The sequence below is a fragment of the Buceros rhinoceros genome, unplaced genomic scaffold, assembly GCF_000710305.1.
Source record: "Buceros rhinoceros silvestris isolate BGI_N320 unplaced genomic scaffold, ASM71030v1 scaffold8662, whole genome shotgun sequence".
NCBI lineage: Eukaryota > Metazoa > Chordata > Aves > Bucerotiformes > Bucerotidae > Buceros > Buceros rhinoceros.
The window spans coordinates 29,870-49,297 of NW_010397150.1; the positions used below are offsets into that span (position 1 = coordinate 29,870).

General features: G+C 35.4%; 1 protein-coding gene across 1 annotated transcript in view; it reads right to left on the minus strand.

Moving 5' to 3' along the window:
- Nucleotides 1-19,428, minus strand: part of CCDC171 (coiled-coil domain containing 171) — a gene marked incomplete at its 3' end in the record, with an annotated part of 103,521 nt that overhangs the window by 25,020 nt on the left and 59,073 nt on the right. Inside the window, exons 14-18 of the mRNA XM_010146142.1 lie at nucleotides 16,169-16,673; nucleotides 15,270-15,386; nucleotides 10,468-10,694; nucleotides 9,719-9,901; nucleotides 7,857-8,042 (exon numbers count right to left, since the gene is read on the minus strand). Coding sequence (XP_010144444.1) covers nucleotides 7,857-8,042; nucleotides 9,719-9,901; nucleotides 10,468-10,694; nucleotides 15,270-15,386; nucleotides 16,169-16,673 — 1,218 coding nt within the window. The remainder of the gene's footprint in view (nucleotides 1-7,856; nucleotides 8,043-9,718; nucleotides 9,902-10,467; nucleotides 10,695-15,269; nucleotides 15,387-16,168; nucleotides 16,674-19,428) is intronic.

A 19,428-nucleotide genomic window follows, 5' to 3' on the forward strand; every position in this document is an offset into this window, starting at 1 on the left:
GGGGGGGGCCACATGGTTGCAAGGAGCTGTGAGGAGTATTTCCCATGAAGAAGGGCAAGCAACAGGAACAGCGTAGAGAGCACCGGCTGAGACTGACTGCACCCGCCATCCTGTGTTCCACTTCCTCCGCGCTGCATGGGGGACAGGTGGTAAAGCCAGGCCCAGGAAGAAGGGAGGGGTGGGAGGAAGATGTGTTTAAGAGATGATCGTTTTTCTTACTGTCCTACTTGAATTTCTGTGGCGATTTGGTAGTGGTTTTGTTGTTTGAATTAACTTAGTTTCCTCATGTCGAGTCTGTCCTTTGCCCATGATAATAAGTGGTGAGTGAGCCCTCCCTTGTCTTGAATCTTAAGTATTTGTTGTATTTTCTCCTCCTGGAGAAAATAGAAAGACTGCGTGTTGCTTGGTCGCCGGCTGGGGTTTAAACCATGACACCTCTAACAGAGAATAAAAAAATCCATGTAGCAACAAGAACTTCCATAGGTTTTTCATAAATATATTGTAGAAGTCAACACAAAAATTTAGGTAAGATTAAAAAAATAGTAATTTGTTTTGAGTTTGTTACCTTGAAGAGCATCCATGCTTTTCATGATTAAAAGAAGGTAGCACAGTTACAGATTTTGGAAGCTCAAAGGGGTATAAATTTTGAAAACACTTGCCCTTGAAAATCATTGAATACCTAATGAAAATAGAAGATCTAAAGATCTTCAGAGTTTGCTTAGGGAGATCATGTGAAAACCGAAGGTGAAACAATGATCGGGCCCTAGAGACAGCCTAGATAAACAAGAACCAAAGCACTTGTGTATCAAGAACCTGGATAGCAGAAAGTCCTGCACATTGATATCTAAACTACCAGGAAAAACAGGATTTAGAACATTTCTTTAAAAACATCACATGCTGTTTTAAAGATCTATTGATCTCCTCTGTACATCTCAAGGTAACAAAGTTACTTTGTAGTTGACCCAATAATATATCAAAGATCTCCCAGGCACTGGATTTACCACGAAGCCTTTCTGTATTTTTGAGTAAAAAATGAAACATAGTTGAAGGTCTTGAAATAACAGGGATAAACAGTATCTAAGTATATATGCTTAATAACCACACACTGTAATTACACAATAATCTCTTTTTTCTTCCAAATTACATGTCAATAAATCCTTCTCACTGCACTGTGAATTCCAAGGTCATGGACAGATGTGTTTATTAGTATAATTACAATGCAGCAATAAAACCATTAAGCTTATAGATCGTGATACAGTTCCATTTATTCCTCCTCCCCCCAAGGGAAGCAAATAGCTCCTACCAATTGAATACCAGAAACTACTGGAAGTTACTTTTAAAAGACTATACAAATGCTGTAGTTCGAGCAATTACTTTACTGAGGTTTTCCTTTTTCTTTGTTTAATCTTTGACAGAATGTCAGAATACTTTTTTTAATAGCAGAGTGCAGCAAACAGACTCTAGACAAAACGAATTCTCCAAAACAGGCAATGACTGTAGTCTAGATTTCACTGTGCGCCAGTCATTATTGTATTAGACCAAAAAACCAAGGTCTTAACCGTATGTTGAGAAGTAACTTGCAGCCCAAATTATTTACTCCTGTTTGCACAGTAGTTCCATCCTTCCTGGGCACAACTCTACCTGCCTTGGTTTCTTGTCTTCCTCTGCAAACTACCAGAAGGATACTTAGGTGCATTATCAGTAACATGACTGTTGAAATCACACTACTGAATCAGACTAGCATTATCAAAGTTATTCTATAATTTTCTATAGAAGGAAAAACCAGTTTCCTTACTTGGAAATTAACTCCTGGTTATAATTAGCTTTCAAACACTAACTAAAATGATGTTACATAATCATTACTTATTCCAGTTTCTCTCCATCCCTAAATTACACCTAAACTGTAATAACAATGACAGCATCTTCCTCAGTTATCTAAACTCTTTGATACATTAAAAATAAAATATTAATTCTTCTAGCATAGGGATGTCTTTTCTTATTACATAAATAATGTTTATACCTGACCAGATTGACACAAATGTAATAAACTGACAATTCCTTTCTTATTTCTCTCAATGTGAAGTAGAAGCAATTTTGGAGATTATTATTTTCTTACTATATTAAGATAGTAAAGAATCAGCCTGACAAAACCAGCCTGAATAATACTCTTATTACTAACCAATAAAATATTTGGTGGTTGGATAATGTAAAAAATAACAAAAACCATTCACCTGCATGAATACGTTTTCAAATTCTAATGTAAAATCTTCACATTGTTCAAATTACAATGAACTATTACTGACATTCAACTTGTAAAACTGGGCAAAAGAAGAACTGCAGAGGAAAGAAACTAACAAAATGGTAATGCTAATATCCTTTCAAAATAAAAGCTTCTAATTACATTATGCTTGTATGACTCATACTGCAAAATTTTGAATTGTTCTATTTAACTTCATATTAATGCTATCACATAACTCGGACATAACCACAAATTTTAACTATTCTTTCTCCGATTCTGCTCATCCCTTACACATTTTCTAGAAAACATAAGTCAGAAAAGTTAAGTCAGACCTTCAACAACTCGGTTGCTAGTTGCTTGACTGCTTCATTGATGACTATGGAGCGCATACAATGCTTTTGTAAAGGCCACGTACTGACCTCAGTCCCTCCAGACTACTCATGCTGATATTGATGGATGTTCTAGGCACAGAACAGAGGAAATACACACCTGGCTGGAAGTAAGTTGGTTCAGAGAGGAAACGCAGGGATCAATATTCCTAATGGGGTGATCTCTAAAATGGAGAAAGAACAGGGCAACCCTTGGACCCCGAATCTTGGGAGGCTAACCAGAGAAGCAAAGCAAGGAGAGATTCACATCACAACATGAACAGCTGCTTTCAAAGTGCTTAACAGAATAGAGTACAATTAATTATTTATCTAAGATAATAAAGCAGACAGTAAGACAATACAACAAACTTCATGGAAAAGTCACAGAAAGGAGAAATTTAAGGTGAAGTTTAAGTTTAGATATCTAAAGTGCAGACTGAGTGACAGAATGCAGACTTCACCACAATCGTCTTCTCTTTCCTTCCATGAAGAGAAGCTCTCAGATCCAGTTCACAACAGAATGGTCTCTGTGTGTCTCTCCTCTAGAAAGATAGCACGTGCTAGAAGGAACATTATCCTTTTCCTAAATTCCATGTACAATGCACTGCATTTAAACAAGGAAGCACAAAGGACCAGCTCCAGGGCAAATCTTCAGTTGACCTAACTCTTTTAAGACTACCTAAGAAGAGCAGGCTTACTTATTTTACAAATAGTGTTAATGCAAACTGAAATACATGACAAAACTGTTTAACCTGTAATTTATTGTAATAAGAAAACACAAGACCTCTTTTGACTGAGAATAGAGGATATGGCAATGCTAATCCATTCTTACCTTCTTTATAAATTATTTAAGTGTTCAGAACATAAAGAGTAAGGAAACTAAAAAAAAATTCAATTAATGAATTATGAATTTCAGTTTCTAACCTATTCAGAGGGGAGCTCGCTTCTATTTAACATGCTAAATTTGATTAATACAAATTCTCCATTAAGTTAGATACGAATGGTAATCAGCTATACTGCTTTCTTTAGAGAACAGCCTTTAATTTAACCAGGTAACGCACAGAAATGCTGCTGCTTGACAACGTGACAAATGTTGCTATAAATGTATGAAGAGGAAAAACAAAAAAAAAGCAGCAAATTGTGTACCATCTTCACCTGAAATCCACACCAAGAACAGAGAGCGTGCTCTAGGAAAACATCCACTTCTGCAAACCTAGAAATCTCGATCTCAGTCAGAATCTAATGTGTCTTTTTAGCAAAGGATATTACATTTGCCGAACACAGAATATGCATATAAACATTTAAATGAAATAGGTAATGAAAATAAACATTCCAAACCTTGCCATCAGAAAATGTTTTTCTGTGAGTGTTATCGAAGCACTTGGATGAGATTCTTTTCTCACTTATACTGTCATGTATCAATTGCAGCTTCACTAAACTTAGCAAATAAACACAAAATTTAAGGTATCTTGTTTTAAAGCATGTATTGAAGGCTATTTTGAGGCAAATCAGTAGCAAGTTACATGATTTAACATATACTGCACTTGAAATGCACACAGAATTATTTATTTACTGTTTATAGGACATGCTCCATAAATTAAAACTTAGAAAGAAATTGGTTTTATTACAGGTACTAACATACCTACAAGGAAGGAAATATACACACAGTGCCTGTCAATAGGAAAAAATTATTTTATAGGAATTAAAACATGCTTGTATAAGGAGCAAAAATTATGTCTGCTATAGATGCCTGTTGAGATTTTTGTAAAGGTTTCTCTTCAAAGACATGGGAATCAGAGCTACTGATTTACCTCATCTCCTAAAAGAAGTGGTGTAAAGGAGTTGCTTAGTTCCAGCTGACCTTGAATGTAATTGGCTACCTTGGATGTCTCTATAGTATATGCCATTAAGAAGATAAAAATATACAGGATTAAAATCTGAACCGATAAAGCTAAGAAATTAAGTATTACTCCTTTAATAAGCCTACTTTATGAAAGTACATGAATACCAAAATACCTCCTTAGCTGAAGTGCAAATAAGTTTAAAAATGTTATCAAAGCATCTCACATTTTTCCCCTTCTTACCTGTTTAAAAACTATAAAGAATTCAAAGCTAGTTTTCTCTTTCCATGACACTCTACTCCATCTGAAATCACTTGTACACCACCACATTCTCCAATTTTTTCCACATACGCTTACTCTGTATTGATAGATTAGTTTCTATCTTAAGATGAATATGGAGGCATACCTTTTCTAGTATATTTTTTCAGTGCAACAACTCTTTTTTTCCATACTTCTGTACTATTTAAGAGTTTAAAAGCCTATGCAATTGTACAAACACTGTTTTACAAGGTCAGGGTTGATTATTACAGAGATGAGATTGCTCCACTATACTGCAAAACAAAAACAACATAAAAAAGCAAACCATTATAAGTCATAAAAAACGATTAGCGAAGAAAAAAAGGTCTGTCAGTTAAAACGCCAGGGCAAAGGCAGAGACAATTTCTGCCTGTCATGAACAAAGCCATGAATAAAGTAGGACTGTAGTGAACTGTGGGGAAAAAAGGCTTATGAAAGACTTTTTCTTAAATTTTAGAAACCTAAACATGTAAAGCTCAAAATAAAAAGTTATTCTACCCCTTGGTATCAAAGTAGTTTGTGTTAGACTGCTACCTGAATTTAGGAAGTACTTATTCAACACAGGTTTGAAACTGTAAAAAACAATGACAAAAATTGAAGATTATGATAGGAAACATACATTATAAAATCATATACACATGATAAAAAAAGAAAATCAACACTACACCATGAATGTGTGCTGCCATGCTACCACAACAGATCTTGTTTCTTTCATAGTCTCAAGACATATGCTGTTACAACCACAATGCAATTTTATGCTAAACTATTGTAGTAAACATCACGACGGAATTAAGAGACATCCATCAGCCTTCTGGTATTTAAACAGAAATTTAGGGACAGTACACAACAACTCGTCTACAACTTTAATTTTGTTCAAAATTTCTCTACAGAAAGGATTGAGAATTATGGAGTAATACATTTCGAAAATCAAATCAGTACAACTGTGAGTACTAAGTTTCAGCTCTAAGGCTTATTTCATCTTTCTTAGCCTCCATCCTATCACAACAGCTATATTTCCTTGTATTGTATCTTTACTGCTTTCAGCTATAATCAGGCATTTTACGCTAAATCAAGTTGTTTCACTAGCAAACAACCTGCTAGGGGTTTGCAGAATTAGGATGCATTTTAGGATCACTATTGTCTCCAAAATTTGCATCTAACCCTTAATAAATAAAAAACTGAAGCTGTGAAATCTAATTCAGTATCCAATAATCCATGTAACAGATTTGTTTAAAACTCCATCCTACATTTTAAATACCTACAATTACTTTTTGTTTTATTTTCCCTGAACAAATGTAAAGGTACGTTTTACACATAAAGTAAAACACTGTGAAATATCATGCATTAATGCATAAAGAGGAGACCCTAATGAAAACTACAAGTAACATTTGTCTTCTATTCCTTCAACTCTTTATGATCCTAATATCTATTTTAAAATCTTGAATCAAGTATTTCCAAAAAAAAAAAAAAAAACAAACACAAGTCTAATGGCTTGTATATACTGCAGCTGGATCTCAAACAAAAAAGCAACAGTACTAACAAGGAACCTGCCTTAAAACACTTGGCAAGTTTATTCTTAGATTGAAATGAAAGATCCAAAATTAGGGGACTGTGGGTGGGGGGTGGGGAAGAAAAAACAAAAACCAACCAGGTGAATTGGAAATGTCATTGTCTTTCACCCTTAGTGAGGTACGGCATTTTTAGTATATAGTCATCATGGCTTGGCTTCGCAGACGAAGATTTAGGAAGGGCTTTACCCACGCTTACCGCAAGCGCGCTGATGAATGAAAAGGCCAATGCAGGATAAGCAAGACCGGTTGCAAAGAGCACACCGGAAGGTCTCCTTGGGTGGTATAGTTGAGGCACGGTTCTTTCTGCGCTCTTTTCTCCTCGAGACTGATTCTACGTGTGCTCTCAAAGGAGACAGCAGCGTTATGTATGGTGTGTCTCCAAATCTCCCGACTGGAGGCCAGGGTGGACCACCGATGGTGGTCAGTATGGCCAAGGCTGAGGTATTGTTTCAGGGAGTCCTTATATCTCCTCTTTGGAGCTCTTCTCTTGCGGCAGCCGGTGGCGAGTTCACCGTAGAACACAATCTTAGGGAGGTGGTGAAAACCCTCCTTAATAAATTTAACAACATCCCTCAGCTTCCTCCACTGTACGACACTTCAATCCTGCTGCAAGTCATCCTCCTTGACATCCATTTTCAGTGTTACAATTTCAACAATGGTTTCTGACATTTCTAGCTTCCCCATGTTTTTGGTTTTCCTCCCGCCCCTTGATGTTTCTTATCCCTTCCACCCTCAATCTTCCTCAGTATCACAAGTGCTTCTATCTCTCAAGGTATCAGTGAAGCAGTCTCTTTTGCTCAACTATCAGTTCACAGAAGAATACAGAGAGGTGGAAAGACAGTAGCAGGGCTGAAAAGCAGACACAAGCAGCAAAGCTTCCTTTAAATAAAAAAATAAATAAAAGCTACAAAGCTCAGGTCATCACACATTACTGGTCTGTCATTACAAAGTTTTTTAGATATCCACCTGGTTTCAAACATCTTATTCTCTCTGCAACTTGATTTGCTACTTGAGATTCTGCTAACATCTTTTTCCTCATTACTTGTTATGTCTGGGGAAAATTTTAAATACTGTTGAAAAAAACATCTTTCTCTACTCTCACCTACCATATTCCAAACTGACACAATGTATTCTCTACCCTAAGATTATATTGAGGAAACAGCTAATCCAGGTTTTTAACTACTCTTTTGATCTCTATCAAAAATCACATCATTCCTGCATTTCTTCCTTCATTTTTTCCTATAGCCTGCAAATGCATCATGATAGCTAGAATTGCTCTCTTATATATCACATAAAAATCCAGATACTTCACAGAATACAGGTTTTGGTGTACATGACCCAGTCCCAAAAGCAGAGAAGGGAAGTTATACCTTGAAGTTTCATCTTGAAAGTGTTTTCTGAGTACTGTAAAATTCCAATGGACTGAGTAGTATGTGTGCATTTACACCTATAATCTTATTTGCACAAGAACTGCAAGAATTTGGTTTCTTTACCAAAAGATGAATTTCTGGTGTCTGTTTCAGAAGGTTAATTGTCTTACCTTTACAGTTTCACTTAAGACTTGGTTTTTATCTGCTTCTTCACTGGAGTGCAGTTCTAGTTTATTATTTAGCTCCTGTAGCTTTTGCGCCTGTTCATTCAAAAGCACTTGTGCCCGATGCTCCCGATGTAATGCATTATTTAATTCTTCGCGTGCACTTTCAAACCTCTCATGAGTGATCAATTTCTGGTAAGGGAAATAAATTGTGTTTGATTGTGTAACTGTATTCACTTGTTTACATGTTTGACTTTCAGAGTTCCACCTGCAAACATATCAAATTCTAAAACAAAAGCATGTTAAAGATGAATATTTAGGTATTTTAACATGAAGACATATCACCACGCAATAAAACAGCAGACAACTTTATTTCCTGTATTTTTCTAAAAAAGTATCCAGGGTACTGTAAAGAGGATGCATTCAGTATTCTATACAAATTAGCACACCAGGTTGTAAAGAATTAATATTTAAGAGGAAATTTGCAGATAATATTTCCATCCCACATTTTAATGCATATCTTACTAACTCTTGTGATAGTCTTCCTGGACTCTTTCTCCTCTCCTCAAAATGTTCCAGAAAGAAAAAATCATTATTTCAGGAAAATCATCATCTACATTTGAAAGACAACCTAAAATATAACATTTAATCTAATTGTCCCAGAACTGTAAGGGAATAAACTCATTAAGATCAAAAATGATGATGACTAGACATAACCTTGTCTACTTGAGTAAAAAACCATCCATTTTACCAGCTAGAAACAGGAAGGAAAGTGGATGTGAAATCATTTATTTTATATTCTCTGCTTGGAAGTGTTTTGATTGGGACGCACTGCCTGATCCACCAACTAGACCTCAGGATCAGCACTGGGCCCAACTACAGAAAAAATGCTCATTCTGGGACACAGGTGTTCCAGTAATACTGCACAGTGTGTACAAGTATCTTTATCCATTCACTTTCTCAGATAGCTCAAATGTGAGCTCATTTCTGAATGCAACCTATATAAAGCAGTAATAGGAAAAGAGGTGGCCAGTGAACCTTCAGCACACTAAAGCAAGAGTTTCTCCCCTTCCGGTTTCAAGAGTTACAGGGAACAAACTGAGAACCCACAAAATGGCATCAATCCCTCAAATACCGTGTCCATTACTCACTATACTGTGACTTCAACTGGTTAAGGAACCTTTTTATTGTTTCTTCTCACTCCTACTAGACAGTGCTATTTACAGGTTAGTGAACCCCTAGTGTTTAAATAAATTGATCAGCAGCAGCAAAGGGTCAGAGGAATTTCGTGCATATGGGATACCGAGAATGTAGAAGAGGGGTTTCTTCTTCCTTGCCATAAACTTAGTCCTTCAAGGAAAGAGGCACACTAAAACTTGCACTGACTAGCTGCTCAAGATATAACTCATACTCGAAGAAACAGTGAAATATCTTATCATAATATTCAGCAATATTCATGCAGAGTTTCAAATACTACATTATGCTCCATGAATTTCTCATGAACATACTTACTGGATACCCTCATTCACTGACTTCGTTCTGTAGGAAAGACATCTCTAAATCTTATTAGGATATATAAATTACACCAACATTAGCAACATATGGAAAAAAAACAGGGTTACTGAAGACCAAACATGTAATTTACATAACATACCTCATTCTACAAATCAAAGAGAAACTCCTGTGGAAAAGAGATACTTCTAAATACATCTGACTTACAATTTAGTGACATTTATACGACAAGTTTTATGGAAAATTCCGTTAATAGTAGATTGATTTTATACTTGTTTTTCAAAAGAGCCAAATAAAAATATGTGTAAAAAGGAGGATCTCTTGTAAGCAGTCTCATCTAAATCAAGTATACTTACAGATTGCTTATACATATTTAATTGCTTTTGCAGGCTCTGAGCTTTGTCAGCTTCTTTCTTCATCTCACTGAAATTCCATTTGAATTCTGCAAGTTTTAGGCGCAGTGAGCGGCGTTCCACCTCTGCTGAATGAAGTCTTTGTGTAAATTCAAATATTCGCTTTTGCAAGGATGCTATGCTTTTCTGTCAGTGAACAGAAGCAAATTCATGTGCTATTTTAGCAATAAAATCAACAACATTTAATACTTGAACAAATGAGATAAAACTGTCATGTTGTCCTCCATCTCTAAAAAACATGCATGCGAAAATGTTAGCCTGTTTCATCTACTGTTGAAGGTTACTGAAAACTTCGTTTTCAAGGAAATACCTGTTTTCATGTAAGGCCCACAGCAAAAGGCAGACTGTGTAAGAAAGACTTTGTCCTTTTGTTACTGAGAGATTAAGCAGTAAATGGGAGAAAAAACAGAAAAAAAATCCTTAACATTTAGTCAAAGCCAAAAGTAAGTTTGATCTTATAAAGCAAGTACAATTTTGATCAAACTTTAAAAAACATCTATTCTTAAAATTCTTAGACAATAAAAGAAGAGATCTATTCCCACCCTAATGCTTTTGGGCGCAGAAAATCAACTTCTGGATTGTTGACTTTAGTGTAACAATCTGAAACTAATGGCACTATCAAGAGAGCTTCACTGTAACAGTTATGCTGCAAACACACTGTTTACATCAAGTGGCACTATAAATATGCATACCATAATGGGTAGTCTGTTGCACAATCCAGCTTCCAGGGCCTGGGTATTTATTTTACCAAGTCCATGAGCCAGCCTCTGCATCAAAGAGTCTTCCTCCAGGTAAGTAATGCTCCTGCTGATGTCTAGTGGAACAGCCTCCATTATTACATTCAGCTTGTCCATAAGTTTTGAAAAGGACTTCCTAGCTGCACTTACAAGTAAGTGTCCAGAAAGCCAGGGCTTTGGATCTTTGTGAACCAACAACAAAAAAGAAGCATCAAGTAGGTTATTTCAGTGGGGAAAAAAAGCAACAACTGCAAATAGCATCTTTAAAATACTCAGTAGGAAATTTCCATTAGAGAGAGGCAGACTGAGCTCACAGGAATATCTCTGAGAGACTGTGGAACAAATTCTGTATTTAGCAATGAATACTCTACTCCTCAAGCTTCAGATAGAAGGGTAAATAGGATTCTAAAAAATGGAATTTGTGAAAAAAATAATTTCCCCGTTGTTACTATGTTCTCTTCCAATATTATACTTTCTTAAGTCTTTCTTGGGTGTTCCAATTTTGTATTTCAGAAAGCATGTAACACGGATGCAAGCAAATGCAAGCTAGGTCAACTATGTCAGATGCGATAGCATATTGTAGATCACTTTATCGCAATATTTACAATGCAAATTTCTGAGGATTTCCTGACTCCACTTCCCTCCCTTCTATAGATGTCTAAATCATTTGCTGTTCAAAATTAGCAAGGTTTGGTACCTTAATGCCATACTATTTATATTCTGAGACAAGAGAATATAATTTACCTTATTCCAAGGCAATTAAAATTTTACAGCTACAATTACTTATTTCCCCACAGGATTTTGGTAATCATCCTTCTCATATAATGGGCTTAAGGCCCCAGCACACCCAACATGTCCTGCTTACTGCTAGATTCGTCAGGTCTGTAATTAATAATTGTGTTTAATGTTGATAAATAAAATTGTCAGTGCTCCTTCCACTAATTGGTATTCCAGATAACAGTTAATAGGTTTATTTATGCCTTAATAAAAGTCTTGTAATTTAGTTTTCCCTCTGCTAGGCAGGTCTTAATCTGTCATTACTTGTCTTATGATACTATCAGTGTAAGATGACAAGCATGGAAGAGCTTATTTACATTCAGTAGTACAGCAGATCTCCTGTTGCTGCAGTGAATTAAAATATTTACTTAAGAGCATAAACAGAAAAAAATTAGCTATAGCTTTTTGAAGTATAAAGATTTTCTTTTCATACATTGCAAGAATAAAACCAAAGGTTCAAAGCAAACAAAACACGTTTATTGATATTTTTAGATTACGATTCTCATAATAAATAATTTATCATTTACATATATGAGATAAATTTATCTGTGTGCAAACATAAAAAAAGCACATGATAAAGTCAAATATTCTTTTTTTAGAACCATTCTCCTGTATGGTTTCAAAATACCACCATTCCAATGATTCCAGAGCTTAACTGGAATACCAATTTTGAGTACCTGCTCTCCATAACCCCAACAAGTAGTAAATCTGTCCAAGATTGCACTCTTTCTATTCATCTTTAAAACTACACCATTTTTACTTATTTTGCACTTCAACTAACAAAACATCCTTTGGAAAAAACAAAACAAAACTTTTTTTTTACTCATACCCAGAAAAAAATGCTATTTTTAACACCCTGTCTACTTTGGCCAAGGCTCCTCTCCTTTCCTTATGTTGGTTCTCTATTACTGATCACATAAAAGGTAAGATACCTTCATCACTTTAACTCTTATCGCAGATTATCCTGTCCTATTCGTCTTTCTGTTTCAAAGACCATCTCTCTTCCTCAGTAATGATGCATTCACTTGTTTGAATGTTTAAACAACCTAAAATTAAAACTAAAACACTTGTACTATCTTCTATGTAAGACGACACCAAAATCTTTTTAAAAAAATTCTCCTTTGCTGTGATTCTTCGTAAATATCAAAACAAGCTACTCAGTCAGAGCTACTATTCCTTCATTTTTCCTCAGATTTACACCTGGTATCTCATTTTACATGGGGCTGTTTGTCTATCAGAAAACATAGTATTTCTCCTTACGTGCAGCACCTAGTATGGCAGCCCCTTTTGCCACGTCTAGGACCTCCAGTTTAACAGTATTAAAAAAACCCTAATAATAACAGTTCACGCAACTGTGTTGTAGCATTTTGAAATGATCATTCCACTTCATAAGCAGGATTCCTGACACTCAGTACAGTTCAGCATCCACAACATAAGGCAATTCCTTGGGATGAGGAATAAAAAAGCAAATCATCACCTCTTTTTATGAGCAGCAGTTTGGAGTAAATATGCAGAAATACATTGATGCAAGTTACCAACTGCTTTAAAAGACAAAATGAGAATATAATGCAATATTACAAATAATTAGGAAACAAATATACTATTTAAGCATATACGTTTTAGGTACCAGCCCACAAAGGATCAAGGAACTACAATAAAAAACTACTACTACTAAAAACATTAAACCATACACATGGAATGAGTATAAGAAATTAACACCAAAACATGTATCATAAAGGTTTATGTGGTTATATTACAAAGAGCAATTAATTCTTACATTAAAGAAATGAAGAAAAAGAAAATGAAAACTGACAAATCTTACTTCACTGACAGAAGAAGAAAGAATTATTGTTTAGTCTGTTTTGGTGAAATAGAACAGTCACCAGGATGAACTTAGTAGTACTACATAAGAGTAAAATTTCCATGCTAAGCTTCAAAAGCTTTGTGTATGACACAGCTGATGATATTTGTATTTAAAAACCTTGGAATTTTACTTCCTCTATTTTATTGCCGTACAGATTCTGTTCAAACAAACCTACAAAACTAACCTTACGAAAAACCAAACCAAAAGCCCCACCACTTTAACGAGCTTGAGTTCAAACTGAAGCTAGAGATCATTCCAAGACAAGCTGGAATGGGAACCAAACTAATGAATGGGGAAATGATCAATGTCAAACCAAAACCACTTTTTTTAAAAGTCAGAAGCTCAAGAAATGTGCCTCAGATCACCAGAGCACACAAGCCCAAACATTCCCGTGTTAGATCTGAGTGATCTGAATTTGGTTTCATTCAACTGCTGCAAATGGTTCCTCAGAACCTAGCCAGGTTTCCCTTTAAAGGGAATTTTTAAGACACCAAACCATTCCTTATTGGAAATATAGCTTATAGAACATAACAATAATTCCTAAGTATGCAAGCTTTCTTTCAAATGTATTCCTCCAGAGCCCTGTCACTTCCATAGTTCTGGAAATTTCATGTCAAACTTCAAATTATTTATTACTATTTTTTGAAACCAAGTTTCTTGGGAGACTTTTGATTCTCAAAATTCCAAGTAATAGAGGAGCAGTTAGATCTTGAGGTTCTGTGAAAATGACTTAAAATAGAGATAATCTATGAAAGAAATACCAAACTGACCGTGGCTATAACATTTTCAGCGTGGCTCTTCCTAATTCTCAAAATCAAAACTGTGTTGAGTGCAGAGATATCAAGTAAAGTAAAGTCCATTAGAATTCTCATACACTTCAATACTAGTAAAATACCATGAAGTTTATGGTATTCTAGCTGGTCACTTCAGGACTTCAATGCTGCTGTAAAGTTTCTCTTGATTGATTTTCAGTTTGCTGCTCTTACTCAACACTTCACACACAGGAACACTTGCAGTCTAAACCTTGTAAGTATTCTGAAACACAGCTGAAACTGTTTTGTAAGGATGTAAATTTAAGTTACTGGAAACAGGATGATCAAAGAAAAGGGCAGCTGAAACTGAATTGAAACACTTTTGATTCAGTGGCTGACTTCCGATACCAGTTTACTGTTCAGGCCTCAGGAAAATGTATCACCTTCTCTCTGTCCCGCTCTTTATTCCTAAAAATAGGAAACTACCAGGTACCTAAAAACCAAGCATGACAGCAATGCAGAGGAACTAAGTGAGACCTTGTACTAGTCCTCACTGCAAAGAAATTAAGGAACAGTTAACAGCCGAGAATCAAGAGGTGACATTTCCAGAGACACTAAAATCTTCCATAGGCACAATAAAATTCTGTACAAGAAGAGACTAGAAAATTAGGAAATCTAGACACAAATCTAATTAAGGATATATATACTTAGAGAGGGAACACAGTAGAGACATAAAATTAGGACTGCTATTGCGTAAATTGAGAGCATTTTATTTCTCTCTCAAAAACACAAGATAGCAAGTAAACCAGGTGAAAGGAGTATCCCATCAAATACAATTGTTTTCCTGATTTGGAAATTCTAGATTCACAAAACATAGCAGAAAATTACTTCCTTTCAGTCAGCAGCAGTGATGTTCCATGCTGAATATGTGCCAGTTTTAGGGCCTGCACTCAAGAAATACACAAATCAAATTTCTCTATGGAAAATAAAATTAGGTCGAGCTTCAGTAAAATAACTTTTGAACATTAGAACAGTGGAACTAGGAAGCTTGTAAATACAACTTAATTGACAGCTTTTAAAGACAGGTTAGCTAAATATCTATTGGCATGTTGCAGATGTTTTTCTTCTACCTCACAAGAAAGAAGGCAAAATTGTTCATACGCTTTCTATAAGCCCCCTCCCCTTTTGTTTGCATGACTCTATATACCAAAGTGATAAAGTATCATATCACCAATTAAAAACTAATCTGTTCCAACAATACAGCTCTCCAGAGGTTTGATCCAGAAGAGTTTAGATAAAAACCTAAAAACACCCCTGACTTTTTTTTTTAATCTTCTACTACAAGAATAGACCTTTTAAATTACCTGTTTTGTTAACAACATCCTGTAATTCAGTGACAGAACTGATTATCGCAGCAAGGAGGTTAGAACTAGTAAACCAGCTGAGTGCTTCAACACGGTGAATTTGTTCCTCTTCGGGACCTGTGAAACAGAATTGTAGTTAGAATGAAACTAGGTAACTTAGGTAAGGCACACTACGATCTCCAGCTCTTTCAGAAATTGAGGAAAACAAAGTGTCTAAGCTACTAATTAATGCTTGTTTCAGGACAATCTAGACTGTATTAAATATGATTACAGAACTACTAAAACAGAAAAGTAGATGGATCTTCTAGTTTGGAAAATATTTTTGATACCATTTATCCTTGTACAGGAAAAACATGAGCTGGTCTAGTAACAGAAAGGGACAGGAAGACTTCATAATGTCTGAAGAAAAATTTAGAAATCCTATACTAGTATTTTACTTGAATCAAAAATCAACTTTTTGTATTTTTAGTAGGAAATTAATATTAAAAGTGAATAATAAAAGAAGATGAAATATCTTTTAAAAATACGCTGGTGGTCAATCTTTAGGAACATTACAAGATATTTACCCCAGGGAAGATGCTATAGGATCTAGTTGTGATATCATACTGCAAATGTCAAGGATATTGAAACTTTATGAGTTCATATCTGTAGTTATAACTTTTCTTTCAATGCTTAACAGACTAAGCATTTCCTTTTAGGAGTAATTACATTTGCCAAGAAATCCAGAAATCACATATCCAGAAATTACATTTGTCAAAATGTTATTAAATTTGTCTTTACATTCTAATAATGTAGACATTGTCTACATTGTCTTCTAATAATGAAGACATTATTATTTGTTATTCACTAACCACGTAATTTGACATAGCAATTATCAAAGAAGAAAACAATTAACTTACTTGACAGATTGTGCTTGCCTTTGGATTCTCCTATACAAACTAGAATTCCAACACCTTCTTTGAAGCCATTTACCCAGGAGAAGAGGGAACGAGAAGACTGGGCTAAAACTTTAAGTCTGTTAGCTGCCAAAACTGCAATCACACCTCTTCGAAATACATGAATCAGGCCTTTGAATTTTATTTTCTTCAGTTTTGCTTCATCTTGACTGTTTTCCTCTACATCCGAGAGAGCATGAACTAGGGTCCTAATCTCCTGGTTCACTAATTCATAAATGTTGACCTGATACTGGAGAAGGTCTTTTTGGGAAGATATAGCATGCCATCGGCCATAGAGAGGATACAGGGCACCTGCCAATAGTGCACAGGCTACCAGGAGAGATGAATGCTCCTTCTGAATCTGTGTCAATGTGTTTTTCACAGAAACATTTTCAAGGGCCAATTTCTCTCGCCCTTTTTCAAGGACATAAATTTTTTCCTTGTTTCTCTCTGCTGTTTCTTGGTATTCCTGGGATAAGGGGGAAAGACAGACAAAACCAGAAGAAATGCTAACCAGAAGATATTTTATAAAATAACAAAATCATTCTTACCTAGACAACAGCTAAAAGAATTTTTTTTTCAGATTTAAATAACTCATTAGAGGAACAAAAATTATTAGTAATGATTGTCAAAGTATCTCTCCTAGCAAAGTAACAGAATAAGATATATGAAAACAAATCAATAGTACAAGGAAAATTTCCACAATTTTCAACTACTAATGGACTCCAGATTTCTGATGATGATCCACTAGTACTGTCCACAGAAGGTCCAAGAGTACCCAGTTATCCACAATACATTTTTATGAGTTGGCTTAACAATGAGCAATTACATGCTCCAATTTCAGAAGGAACATTGCTCTTCAAAGCAGAAAAGAATGTTACTGTCAGAGAAAGGAAAACAAGCAGGAAGACTCTAGAACATAAACCTAGACAGACTGGCAACAGCTGGGAAAGGAAGCAAAGGTGATCTCTCTCTCAATAACTTTGTAATCAACTTCCTATTTACATATTCACAGATTAATTAGCTTCATAAGGAATGGAGTTTTCAAAAGAACAGTGTAATGCAGATATTTTCTTTTCACTAGTGCCATTATAGATCTTTTTCAACTTGCAAAACTTTTTCTCTTTTCCTTTATATGTCCTGAAATAGGGACATTTAAAAATGTAAACCGGTCTACCAAAATGGAGGCAGCGCTAACAAGCCAAGGAATTCCAGGACTAAGGTTAGACCATGCAGATTGGTTGCTTTTGATAACATGCCATTCTCGTACAGGAATCAAAATGCTGGGACCTCAGAGACTTAGACTGGCTTCTGTCTAGTCACAGACAGAACTGTGTCTCTCTGTGATTTAAACCAATCACCTGAAGCTACATTTAAACAAGATCCAGTGGCATAAGGAGACAATAAATTTTAGGCACTGTCCACAAAGAACCCACAAACTCAAGTTAAATGCTTATGCTCCAGTTATAATATACGACATAAAAAGGCAAACATGAATGGAATGACAAGTCCACATGATGAAGAAAAGAGGATTATTCTAAGCTTCAGCTACCTCTCTTAGAGTGATTTGGAGTGAGGTTATTTCTATTAGCAGTGGCCAAAAGACAAGTAAAATAGTGCCATCCAGCCACATTACCAAGGGTTCTGTTTGGTAAACATCCAAGCAAGTGGTGACAGGCACCCTAGTTTCTTCTCCCTCCTTCATTCTTAAGGTACAACAGGGTAAAAAAAAAAAAAAAAAAATACACAGCTATTCCTAGAATGGAAATAAAAGATTCCATGCTTCTATAGAGATGTACTCTAGTCACTTCAGAATGTCTTTGACCAAATAAATATTTTATTATTTTTTTGGAAGAGGAAGAATTTGTAGTGCTATTAAAATACTTCCGGTGATACAGAAGTAGAGTAGGCAACTAAAAGATTTAATTGCAAAATGCAATTTACAGGCCTCGTATGTCACTCTACTACTCTAAAATTAAGTACGAACATGTACAAGACTTTCAGTGCTACTGCATTATTTACAGTGTTTGATTTTTGCAGAAAAAAACCCCTGATCGCATGACTGGAAGGAACTGAAAAGGTAAGCTGAATTTAGAAAACAGCTTATGGTTTCTGGCCATCACAGGTGAAAGGCCAGTATCTGAGTAAATAAAGCGTGATCCCTACAGGGCTGTTGGGCAGCAATACTGACATTCAGTGCTCTGGCTTAATTAAAGCTTATTTTTTAAAAAAGCTTAGTGTCTTTATGGTTATATAGTAATATGCAAAACTTAGTAAGGCAGTATCTGACTATAAGAATGTAAAAGTTTTCCAAGAAAATACACCTTCTTGTTTTTATCAGCTAGTAACTGCTTTTTTCTTACCCAACACTGCTTCTTGTGTTTTCAAAAACTGTCCTTTTTAGCTTTGAAGAAAGACAAAGAATTCTCTTCCTAAACACCAGCAAGCCAGCTTCCTTCAGTGTTTTGAGACTTGAGGAACACCGCATCGGGTTGCAGAGCTTGGTGGATTCCAAGAATCCTTAACAAAAAAATCACGCGCTACTAGCAACACTATTTTATCCTACTGCTTACTGGGTCCTTACCTTTATTCTGGCATGAAGACAGAACTGGAAACTAGAAATATAATGACACTGACTTCAGAAGGTTTTCCTGTATTTTAACTGATTTAATTTTTCTAAATATATACATCTATACATCTAAACAAAACAACATCAACAGCACTGTCCTCCATTTCTTTCCTATGTTTTAAGTACATGGGGCAGATGTCTATCAAAGGCACTTCTCCTTTTGCACTAATGCAGTGACTTTTGATACAACTGCAAGATACCACAGCTTTCACTTGCTTGCTATAAATGCAAGGCTTCCAGAAAAAAGAAAAACAAAAACAAAAGCCAAGAAAAGACCCTTTTTTTCCCCCCCAGAGGACTATTTCCCTTTCCTATTTAGCAAACCTTTTATTTTTCTGTTGAAATTAACATTTTGAAAGTAGTTACAGGATTTTTCTCTTACAACATGTTTTTGCATATCAGAACAAAACCCTTCTATTTTAAGTGGTTGCCACAAAAATGGGGACAGATTAATAAATGTCTACATAATAAACAAACAACAATTGATAGTTAAAATTCAGAGGACATTTCCTATGAGACTGTGCACAGTCTGAATAAATAATATGTGCGAGGCTAAGGAACAGACACAGTAATATTTTCAAAATGGCACACTATC